We start from the raw sequence: 12,620 nt of genomic DNA on the forward strand, positions 1-12,620 counted from the left end.
AGAAATTACATATTTATTTGGTTATCACTTGGAATCTAAATGTATATTTTTTGCTTTTGCTTTTTATTTAAGGGTCAGCTTGTGAACTAGCATCTATTATGATTACTTTATGCTGAAAGAAAAATGTCTCTTGATATTTATTCAAGAATATTAATATATTATCTTTTTCTTTATTTTTGTAAAATAAACTAGAAAATATATTAATAAAATAGTTTTCAAAAATATCATTTACAAATCTAAGAAACATTCTTTCTTTTAAACCAGTTGTTTTTCTAACATTTATTCAAACATATAGTTTTTAAAACAGAAATGTAATATTCTCAATATTATTTAGGGCCTTGTACAAAACAGTATAAGTACATTACACTGTTTTGTACAACAGTACACACAATATTTTAAATAATTAATAATATTAATAGAAGAAATTCTGCCCAAATTCAACCTAATGTTATGCCTTACAGAACCCATCAAAATCTTTCTTCTTCTTCTTCTTCTTCTTCTTCTTCTTCTTCTTCTTCTTCTTCTTCTTCTTCTTCTTCTTCTTCTTCTTCTTCTTCCTTACTCTTACTCTTACTCTTACTCTTACTCTTACTCTTACTCTTACTCTTTCTTTTGTTTTGCCAAAATAATGCTTCTATGCTTAGGAACACTCATGCAGCAACTATCTCAATTCTCTAAAACCATTGTGTCTTTTCCTGGGATGGTACAGCCATCTTCTGCAGCCACTATGCAAATCCATAAGAAATATATATTTCATTTAAGAGTTGCACAGTAGTGCTACACGTGAACCTATATGTGCATTGAATCACCTGTTTGCCTTCACATCTGAACTCCTGCAGTACTGTAATACAGAAGTACTTTTCTTGGCAACAGAGAAAAATCTGTGGTGATGCTGGAGCTTGAATATGAGTTCTGCCTCATTGTTGTGTTCTCCTGGATATGGGGATCACAAAGCCTCTTTCCTAACTCCAGCAAGGAAGCAGGAAGCTAAAAAGGGGAAAATGGGATTAGCTATCCTTCTGAAGTTGCTAATGATCAAATCAGCTTTAGAAAATGCATGGTAACATTAATCCCTGAAAGCAAGGGTTGTCAAACCTCCAGCAGGCTACTGAAATACTAGAATGTACTGGTACATTTTGAAACAACTCACCTATCCCATTATTTTATTATAATAATAAATTAATGTGAAACATTTAAATTAATAACACTACAATTTACATTTTAATTAATAACCCTGAGGATTCCAACCATAGTATTAACAGTCTTTTATATATTGGACTGAAGAGTACCATAATACATTTCTACTGGAATCATTACACTATATGTTATTGAACAGGATTAAATATTCTGGAAGTCCAAAAATGAAACTATAATAAATAACCAATGAAGCAATTTAGTATTTGAGATATAAAGGCAATCAAATAATAAACAGATTGACAATGGGGGAGGGAATAGAGCACAAATAATACTTAAAGCTAAGCATACCAATCAATCAAATAAGAAGCAATAATATTTTACGAGAATTAAGTACATTGTTAATTCAATGAGAGAAAGGCAAGAAGTTTAGACAGTAGCATTTTTCCTTCAGTGAGAGAAAAGCAGAATGTTTAGAGAGTAAAAAAAAAAAAAAGGTTCATCAAACATATTAACAACATTGTAGAAACTCAGCTAGTGGGGAAAGCTAATAGAAGGTTGAGAGGGCACCAATTTGTCTGATGCATACCAAATAAATGAAGTTAAAATGTGGTTGCTGAGAAGCACTAGGCTGAAATACACAATGAGTATGCAGTGGTATGTGAGAACTGTATGTTTCCCTTCACTGATGACTGAATTACACAGCTAAATGTGTCAAAGATACAAATTGTCTAAAATTCAAATTCCTCCTAATACAAATACATGAACAGCAAGTTCTATCAGTCAGTCAGTCAGTCAGTCAGTCAGTCAGTCAGTCAGTCAGTCAGAGAATAAATTAAGAAAGGGGGGGGAAATTCTTACTTAAAAGTCAGTAGAGTACAAAACCTCCATTGGCTGACGTTGAGAGAAGGACCTCCCTGGATCACAATAAGATCATTATGGAGATAGAGCAACCTTTTGTAGCAACATAATTTGAAACTTCCACTTAGAAAGTCTAAAACACCTCATCTAAATATAGGGCCTGACCCAGACTTCTGTATTTTATCTTATATTTATTTGAACACAGCATTGTGATTCCTTCTTTCAGATATGCAGCCTGTAACCCATAAACCCCAAACACTTTTTTTTTTTTTTAATTTCAGGAGGTTTCAAGGATAAGAAGATGAAAAACAGCTTTGACCCAAGAAATGAACACTACTGTCCTTCCCCAACAAGGAAAAAGAATGGCTTCAAAATATTCAGTCTGATTTGGGACATCATTCATTTCCTATATGAAAAGTATTAATAATTTTAGCAACACAGCTGAGCCTCTAGACATGAAAATGAAGGATATCATTCAGAAGTCAGAGGAACCTCCATCCATATGCAATTAGAGCTTTCCTAGAGGGCCCATGTCCAATATTCCCTAGCAGGACAGAAGACTTTCAGTCTCTTAGGAGTAGTTTGAGTGAAGTTGGATGAAAGTGCACAGGTTATAGCCTTAACTTAAGATAGACCCAACACTGAAACCTGTATTGACTTTCAGGCAAATTAAAAAGGGGAAAAGAAACCAATGAGAAAAATGAAATAAATTCTAAAGTGCCATGCCCTACCCATTAGCACCAAGCATATAGTTATGATTATCTAGAGGGAAGAGGGAATGGTCTTGAGGGACAGGAGGAAAAGCTGCTACTAAGGCAATGGTCAAATAAAAGGGGCCTGAGCCTGAGTGAAGGATATAACATGAGTAAATGTCTCAGATAAGCCTCTCCTTATTTAACTTATATGAAGTTAAAGCAGGGGAGGGGACAACATTCAGACTTGCAAGATTCTTTTATTAAAGCTTTACAATAAAAGTAGTACAAGGCTGCTCCTTGGGTGCATTGAGATATTGTTATGTTCCACCAGTGAGATAAACTGTGTCTTAGCACATTACCACATTGAGAAGTCCAAACTTATAAAGAAGAATATAGCACTCTGCTGCAACTATCAAGTGAGGTGGTCCATGATAAATTGCTCATTTTGATGTTCTGACATTAATCTACAACTTTTACATAACCCCAGGAAAAAACATTGACCTTAAGTCTGTTTGATGTAGTGGTTAAGGCATCAAGCTAGAAACCAGGAGACAGAGTTCTAGCTCTGCCTTTGGCATGAAGCCCACTGGGTGACCTTGGCCCAGTCACTCTCTCTCCATCTTAGGAAACAGGCAATAGCAAATCACTTTTGAAATCTTGGCAAAAAAACTTCAAGGACTTATCTAAGCACACAATAAAACACAGTCACAGAACCTTGATTACCATTTGATCCTCCATTGAGTGCATGTCAAGATCTGGGAAGGGGGGAGAGGTTGACAGCCACACAGTGCAAATGCCCATCTGAATAAGGGAGCAGGAAAGAACAATGAAATTGGCCAGTCTTTTCCCCCACACATTTTCGCAATACAGATCCTGATTTGGTGGCCAGGAAAGCCAGAACAATGATGATGGTTTTTGCCAGTACACAAGAAACAGCCACTGAGAAGATTATGCTAAAAGTGGTTTGGCATAGGAGACACAACACCTTTTTAGGACCACCAGTGAAAAGCAAAGTGGATAGAAAGCATAGCAGGTGGGAGATGTGGAGAGTGTAGGTGAGGTCCTGGTTGTTGGCTATAACAATGGGAGTGTTGTGGTGCCTCACAAATATTCCAAGCATGGAGTCTGTAATCAGAGCAAAGGAAACAGCAGACAACGCTAAACAGAGTCCCAAAGGTCCCTCATAAGACAGGAAGGTTACAGTTTTTGGAATGCAGAAGTCCTGGTTGTTGCCTGGATAGTTTTCATTCAGGGATTTGTAACAGTCATTGATATCTGAAACAAAATAATAATAATAATAATAATAATAATAATAATAATAATAATAATAGTTGTTGTTGTTGTTGTTGTTGTTATTATTATTATTATTATTATTATTATTATTTTGTAAACTTACTTTCTTATATAATACTTGAATCATGCTGTATGTTCACACAGGGAATGACTATGATTTTAAAAAAGTAGCCATGAATATGGAGCTTGCCTTCTTTACGGCACAAAATATTTTAGGCACATTGCAAAGAAAAGTCGTTCTATACTGTAAAAAATCTTATCTTTTTAACTGCCTTTCGATTCTTCAGTTATACATTTGCTTTATTCATGTATAAATAATTTTGGTGCAGAGTATTATTTTAATAATTTAAATGATCTATAATCTAATGATCCAATGATCTATAAGTGAATGATTTATACTCTTGTAATTAACTGAAACGAAATTAACTGAAACTTTCTTCTTCTTTTTTAAATTTGTTTGTTTATTTTGGGTGCCTTCTGAGTCCTTGTTCACTCCTGGCGACTGGCTGAAGAAGTCCCTGTACTTTCCTTGGCAAGAAGTGGTTTGCCATTACTTACTTCTTCCTAGGGCTGAGTGAGAGGGACTGGCCCAAGGTCACCCAGCTGGCTTCATGCCTAAGGTGGAACTAGAACTCACATCTACCAGTTTATAGCCTGGTGCCCTAATCACTGCAACAAACTGGCTCTCCTGGAAAGCAAAGGATGCTCTTTATTAGGGTGTGCAAAACTAAAATTGTATCAATACTGCATACTTTGGCAGTTCAAAATAATTTCCAAAAAACCTTGAACAAACTGGTTTGGTCCTATTGTAGTGGGTAGAATTTATTTCAAACAAAACATACACAGAACTAGAGTTAGAGAATACTCCTCAGGAAAAAAAATCCTTAATTGTTTATTAAAAAGAAATATAATTAACAACAATACTCCTTCAATAATTTATTAACTACAAAGAATTATTAACTATCTAAGAATTAGAAGGACTCAGAGTGAAGGCATCCCTGAGTTTTTGCCAAATCTGCTTCAATGCTGGCTTGACTACAGGATGACATACAGGATAATAATTTGGTTTGGTTTGGTTTGGTTTGGTTTGGTTTGGTTTGGTTTGGTTTGGTTTGGTTTGGTTTGGTCTGAAGTTGAAGAACATTTGAACTGAAGCAACCAAAACATTATTCAAAAACCATCCTACCAAAACCAGAAACCGGCATCCCATTCTACATTGAATCTATATGAATAAGAACATTTTGCCTTAAAACACTTACCCTTCTTGTTTGAAATTTCCCCTCGAGGACATGGGATGCAATCATAGCAACAAAATGGCTGCCCCTCCCTCATTTTCTTCCTGGAACCTGGAGTGCAACTCTCACTGCACAGAGAGACAGGTTGTGCCTAATCCAGCCACAAAAAGGAGAATATTCATCAGAGTCATTAAACCCTCAAATTGGAACTCTTTCTTTGTGAAATTCCTCCTAAACTGCTTTTTCCAATGTTGCAAGAGGGAAAGGAGGGGAATATCATGTGTATTTCCACGTGTTTGTAATTGAAATGGGAGGTAAAGAAAGGACCAGAATATTGCACTTTCATATAGTATATTCCCATCTGTCAGCCTTCCCATGTAGAACTGACAGGAAACACGACCAGACGAGTTAATTGTTTATTGTACTTTATTGTAAGCCTACATTAACAGAACCTTGCAATTTTGAAAGTAGAAATCTTCTGTCACCAGTTTTTACAGCATGATAAGTTAGGGAGGATTCTTTCTGAGTTTCTTTCTCTTCTTGTTATGCAGCTGTGGGCTCCCCCCACCCATCACTCTTATCTGACCATTCCCTAGGCAGCATCTCTTCCCCATCTCTCAAAGTCATTCCCACATACCATTACACCATCAGAATATGGCTCCAAGGATAGATGGATAATCTGTATTAATTTTTTTAGTATGTGACCTTAATTTTAATTGTATATATAATAATACTGTCCAGATCTAATAAGCATTTATAGTAATAGTCGGTGTAGAAGAAAATTGATAATGGAGATACTACGCGAAGTATATTTTTATTGTTTGTTTCATTTTTTTCTTCAAAAATCATATTAGTAACCCTTTTTTAATTTAGAAGATTATACTAAATTAAGATCAATTTAAAAGATAATTAGCTTCAGTAATATAGTAATGACTAAGTCTGGTTTCAATCCCATGTATAAAATATTTCCCTTCCAATTTCATGATATTATGATTTTATGATTTTTTTTTTTAGAAGCAAATTTCTTAAGACAAATAACCAATGAAAAATATCCTACAATTTCAAAAATGTTCAAAATGATAAGAAACTAGTGGATTTATTTTTTTCCTAGTGCACTGGAACTATTTCATCTCATTGAATATCTAAAAAACAAAGCATCTTTATCATGACTGAAGGCAATTTTTTCTATCTTCTTCAATAAGAATTCCTCACCCCCACCCCCCCCAGAGCAGTAGAAGGAGAGGTAACCCAAATAGGAATATTTGGTGTACACCTGATGCTTCATGCATGTCTCATATGACTAGACTGCTTTTCAACATGGTTCACCAAGAATGAAGGACTGAAATTTCAGTGCCTAGAAAAAGTTAGCCCTTAGAAACTCTAAGAGGTATTTGTATCTGTATACATTAATTAAAAACAAAATGGGTGTTTTCTTCTATTGCAGAAACAGAGGCATTTTTTAAAAAAAATAGACGTATTTTTTCCCCTATCACCTGGTATCCTCGTGTAGTGCAGTTTCATTTGATTTTCCAGTGAACATGTCTGCTAAGAGACTAAAGCATATATTTTTATTTATAATGATATTGATGGAAAAAGCATAATTTTTCTTGGTATCCTCTCTATCACCCACCTAAATTCTCCAGGATGGTCCAAAATCATATGCACTTTTGTCAGTTGTGTCGCTGCAATTGCTATAACTGCTGCCAAGAAAATTAATAATTTTCCTGGTGCAATTTTGTTCCCACCCAATTCAGTTATATCTTGCTATCACCAGTCCTTCCCATCAAAGCCATAGGGCAGTCCAAAATGTTAGAGTCAGGATATGAAGATCTAGAGCACTATTGGGAAATTAATATGCTTTAAGCATAGAGGCTCAGCTATTCCACTACAATGGTATGTCCCATACAAGCATATATTACTTTATTCTCTATTACTGATATCTACCAACAGTTTTTCTGTAATGCTCTTTCTAGTGAAACCAATGTGGAAAAAGCAAATAACAATTTCTCTGCAATGCGGATTAGAACAACATTCTTGGGCATATTCACTACTCCCTCTTTCTTCGGAGCTCCCGATTGTTCAGCTCTGGTCTCAGAAGAATAATGTAGCATTTGGGGAAAAAGATGCAGATCAACAGCCCAGCACCTGAGGCTAAGATTGAGAAGATCTCCACAGCCACCATGTATTTCCCCTTGGTGCTCAGGTAGGTTGGAACAAAGGAGAGCCAAACACTGCAGAAGACCAACATGCTGAAAGTGATGAACTTGGCTTCATTGAAAGTGTCAGGTAACTTCCTGGCCAAGAAAGCAACTATGAAACTGATTGTGGCTAAGACCCCCATATAACCCCGTGTACAGTAAAACATAATCATGGACCCTTCCTTACACTGAAGGACAATTTTTCCAGTTTCTGAGTGCAGGTCAGCATCTGGCACAGGAGGAGAGATGGACAGCCATATAGTGCAAATGCCCACTTGAATTAAGAAGCCAAATAAAACAAAAGAATAGCCCAATCTTTTGCCCACCCACTGCCTCATCCTGCTTCCTGGCTTGGTTGCCATAAAAGCCAGGACCACAGTTGCAGTTTTGGCCAGCACACAGGAAATAGCCACAGAAAAGATGATGCTGAAAGCAGTTTGTCGGAGAACACAGGCCACCTTATCTGGCTGGCCAATAAATAGTAGTGCAGAAAGGAAGCAGAGCAGGAGGGTGACCAGGAGGATGTAGGTGAGATCCCTGTTGCTGGCTTTGACGATGGGAGTGTTATGATGCATCAGAATTGTCCTTAGTACCAGAGCTGTGATTGTAGAGAAAAAGAGAGAAAAACAGGCTAAACTGATCCCCAGAGGCTCTTTATATGACAAGAAACTTATGTGTTTTGGAATACATGAATCCTGTTTTTTGTTGGGATATTTTTCTCCTGTACAACTATAGCAGTCATTCAGATCTGTAATGGAAAGGGTCTGGTGTAAGTCTCAGTTGGATGCATGAACCTTAGGAGTGTTCTTATATCCCAGAACAAATAATTATTTCCTTTCATTTTTGTCCAAAGTGAGCAAAGTAGAAAATGAACGCCATAGGAAGACCAAGATTTTCAGAAGTGGTCTGCAATTCCCTCCTTCCTACAGCTGAGAGAAAGGGACTGCCCCAAGGGCAGTAGGATGGTTTTGTGCTGAAGGTGGGACTAGAACTCACAGACTCCTCGTTTCTAGCCTGGAGCCCTAATCACTGCACCAAACTGGCTTTCACAATAATGAAAACAATTGAAAAAAACTGGCTGAAAAAAGGCAAGGTAGTTATATACTAAGACTGTTAATAATAGTATAACTGTATAAGAAGTCAAAGAAATAATTAGAGAAAGACAATAGCTATGAAAGAATGTCTATCAGTTTACACAGAGGTCAAAGAGATGAAAATATCCTTACCCTCCTTTTCTGAAACCTTTCCTTCGGGACATGTCGTGCAAGAGTAACAGCAAAACGGCTTCCCATCAATCACCTGCTTCCTAGACCCTGGATAGCAGCTCGGTGTACATATGGAAACAGGAAGTGTCTAACTTATAAGCCAAAAATAACAACAAGAAAATTGATAATCGTTCAGACCTGTATTTATGAAGTCTTTTTTATTCTCTGAAGCATGGCTGTCAAAAATGTTTGGTTTTTCCAGCATGCTGCCGTACTCAAGTGTGAAAACCGCAACAAGCATTGGTTTTTCAAATATTCAATGGCCAACCAGTTTTCTTAATTATATTTCCAAAGCTTTTTATATTGTTTAAAAATATGAGAATATCTTTGCCTGCATCCTAAACAAAATATTCCATGCAATGCTAACTTCAACATCATTTTTTAAGCTCAGCGATAGCAGCAGCAACAACAGAAATTAGGAGTTCAGGTTGATCAAGTAAGATTAGAAAATTCCAGATCTAATAGTGATTTTATTTCCATACTTAACAATCTGTTTAATATTTCCTATTCAGAACAGCTCCCAAAAAGGATATCTTTTACAGACAGTGTAGAGATCCAAATTAAGTTTGATCGTACTATAATTTGAAAAGCATCCCCAGAGGAGCCCTACCTGCCCTGATTAGTTTTATTGATGATCACTGATGTTCAGTGTTCATATCACATTGTTTGTTCCTGCCACCTACCTGATTAAACCAGCTATTCCATATTATGGCATCTTCCTCAATGATGAATGATTGGTCTGCAGGAGACTGAGGGTCTACCCTTCCAATTTTCACTTTTGACTGGTTTTCAGAAAGAATAAAATTGATTATATCAAATCCAGCCACTAACTTTCCATCTGGGTCTAAGGAGATCTTGTCCCCAACACTGTTATTGAATGTGACTTGTCTCAAAAAATGATGGAGCTAAATTAGAAAAAAAGGACACATGTTGAGAAAAACTTTATAGGTTAAAACTGTGCAATTAGAAACCCCCAGTTCTGGCTTCATTCATTTAAATACAGTGGTACCTCTACTTATGAACTTAATCCGTTCCGTGACTCTGATCACAAGTCAAGTTGGTCGCAAGTCAAAGTAAATTTTCCCATAAGGTTCAATGTAATTACCGTTAATCCATTTTCTGTCAGGGGCAGAAAAACGGCCGCTGACCACGCGTCAGGGCGGTAAAATGGCCGCAGACCACATGGAACGGGCGGAAAAATGGCCGCGGACCACATGGAATGGGCGGGAAATGGCCACAGACCACGTGGAATGGGTGGGAAAATGGCCACAGACCACATGGAATGGGCAGAAAAATGGCCACAGACCATGTGGAACGGGCAGAAAATGGCCACGGACCACATGGCATGGGCGGAAAAATGGCCGCGGACCACGTGGAACGGGCGGAAAATGGCCGCAGACCACATGGCGCGGGCAGAAAAATGGCCGCGGACCACGTGGAACGGGCGGAAAATGGCTCGTAAGTCGAGGTGAGTTCATAAGTAGAGGTAAATTTTTGGGACCGGAGCTGATCGTATCTCGAAAATTTCGTAAGTAGGGGTGTTCGTAAGTAGAGGTACCACTGTATTTCTTTAATTATTCATTCAAGTAACTTTTGTTTTTATCAGCTTTAGCTTTGTGGTTTCCCTTCCCATTCTTTCTCTCTTTACTTTTTTGGATAGTATTTGGAGGGCTGGAAGCTAAATTTTATCTGTTAAATCTATTTGGAATGTTGCCTTGAAAATATTTGTTTTTTCATAGCATCAGTTACATAAAATGGCAACCTGTGTTTGATGGTATCAATATATCAAGATCATAGCAGAGTGATGAAATTTCTGGAGCTCTTTCTGAAATCAAAACTGATGCCATCAACAAAGGATAGTTACTAAACAACCAAGGTATACACAGTGAGTAGCAAAACTCAATCATTTATATTTCTACATTGACACAATTTCTTTCCCCTTGAAGTAAACCCAGTTTCATTTCACTTTCTAGGATACAGCTGAAAATTTATTGTAAGTTTACAGCTGGGCAGGCAGAGTATCGATGGCAACAAAATTATATAGAGCCAAAATTATTTGTTCCCTTATCAGTTCTCTGAAAAGACCAATATTTCAACATATGTCTAGATAACTAACTTCAAATATCATTTTCAGTCTCCAAACAACCACTTTCATTTCGACTTCCAGATCCCTCAGAAGACCTACTGTACATTACCCTCATTTTGGCCACTTCAAAATGCAGAGGCTATTCAGAGAACAATTTTTTTCCTTTCAATCATGAACTCAGACCAGCTTATGAACTTTTATGATAAAACAAACTGGTAAAAATATGGACTCGTTCATTTTTTACTTTGAAGTCATAACAAAACAATTGCAGACTAGGATATGTTAGACTGGATTCTAATAAGACATCAAAAAACTGAAATTGGTTTTGAACTAAACAAAGATGGCAGGATAATTGATTACTTTTACATGAATCATATATAATAAAAGAGGCAAAAAAGACAGTTTTCAATTAAAATGATTCTAATGGTTGAAAGGAAAATGAAAATATTGTGTTCCTGTGCTAGAGAATCAGGACTAAAAAGTAATTCTCAGCATATTACCTGCCAGAATGGTTGATTGTGAAGCTGTAGTCCACCATCCATCATTGTTCGATGTTTGAACCCAAATGTAAGCATGTCATGGAAAGCATGGGCTATGGCGTAAACAGCATTGTAGATACTGTAGCTGTAGCCAGTCATGTGCATTTCAAAACTGGGGCAAGAGAGGCTCTCCAATTTCTCCTCCCCTGTGCAATGTTTTTCATCTAGTTCATCTATCGTTGTACCCAGAAATAGACAGCCAAAGGATTGCTCCCAAAAGGTTTTGATAAAGCCATCTCCTGTTACACTAGAAGGGTCTTGACTCTCCAAAAACTCATGAAAGCCAGGTATGTCACTGGAGTGAAATGTGAAGACTATAGCTCCATGGAAAAGATCCAAATCCCAATTGCTTTGGAATGCAAATGAAGTCAACTCCATTTGGGCTGTGGTTATCCATACTTTGCCTAGGGGGTTCTTATGTTTACTTTCTACTTCTTCATTTGATAAAAAGGACAGAAATCTAAAAAATCCCAAGGAATTTGATTCGCCGTAGGCCAGTATCACCTTAACTTTATTATCTGTCAGTGTATCATATATCTTGTTCCCTTGATTGAGCATTTCATCAACATTAGTTATAAAGGTTGGAGAGGGGATTTTCTGTATGAATGCAAAACAGACACCCTTCTGAGAAAACATGGGTGTCACTGTTTGTACAAACCTTTCTCCTCTGTCAGTATCCATAACCACCACCCCAATCCATATCCACCTGAAATGCAGAAGCAGAGACAGAATCCCCTCATATTGAAGCTCTTCCTTAGGAACCATCTGGTAGAAGGGAAGCCCAGGAGATTTATCCTTCATCATTGGAGTGGGACTATAGGTCAGCTAAAGAGATCCATGAAGAAAGGATAGGAAAAGGAATAAATATGGTACCCATAAATATGGTAAACTGTTTAAAACACATGATATAACTTCTTTCTACTTCGTATTTCTACCCTTAATGAAAGGATGTACCTTCACTCTGTGCCTCATTCGCATAGTGAAGAATGGGGGGAATGTTCTTTTGGTGCTACCTAAGGACCAATATTAGTTCATAAATATGGTTTTCCAAGAAGTAACTGCTTATAATAATTTAAGGTCTTTAGGCATGTCTAATTCAGCCCTGTTCTTAATGATCTTATGAAATGATAAATCCAACTGAATTAAGATATCAAAGCAAGGTGATTTTAATATTTAGATTGATGAAATTATATTTGTGTTTATGCATGCAGAAAAGGCATTCTATCTTCAAATAACTTTGAAGCCATATAATTCAATTTGTTTCAGGAAGGAAGGGAGGGAGGGAGGGAGGGAGGAGGTGCCCTTTAATCGGAC

General features: G+C 37.0%; 2 protein-coding genes across 2 annotated transcripts; both read right to left on the reverse strand.

Annotated features, from left to right (window-relative positions):
* Positions 1-7,265: 7,265 nt before the first annotated feature.
* Positions 7,266-8,886, reverse strand: LOC148215753 (vomeronasal type-2 receptor 26-like). Its single transcript, XM_088142452.1, has 2 exons — positions 8,820-8,886; positions 7,266-8,164 (listed from the first exon to the last, which is right to left on the reverse strand). Exons 1-2 carry the CDS (start codon positions 8,884-8,886, stop codon positions 7,266-7,268), a joined length of 966 nt encoding a protein of 321 aa, XP_087998578.1.
* Positions 8,887-9,316: 430 nt separating this feature from the next.
* On the reverse strand, positions 9,317-12,110 carry LOC148215754 (vomeronasal type-2 receptor 26-like). The gene is made up of 2 exons (XM_088142453.1): positions 11,268-12,110; positions 9,317-9,586 (listed from the first exon to the last, which is right to left on the reverse strand). Exons 1-2 carry the CDS (start codon positions 12,108-12,110, stop codon positions 9,317-9,319), a joined length of 1,113 nt encoding a protein of 370 aa, XP_087998579.1.
* Between the last annotated feature and the right edge of the window lie 510 nt (positions 12,111-12,620).

The sequence above is a fragment of the Python bivittatus genome, unplaced genomic scaffold, assembly GCF_059951505.1.
Source record: "Python bivittatus isolate LINGU-HERP-01145 unplaced genomic scaffold, Pbiv_v1 ctg000440_np1212, whole genome shotgun sequence".
NCBI lineage: Eukaryota > Metazoa > Chordata > Lepidosauria > Squamata > Pythonidae > Python > Python bivittatus.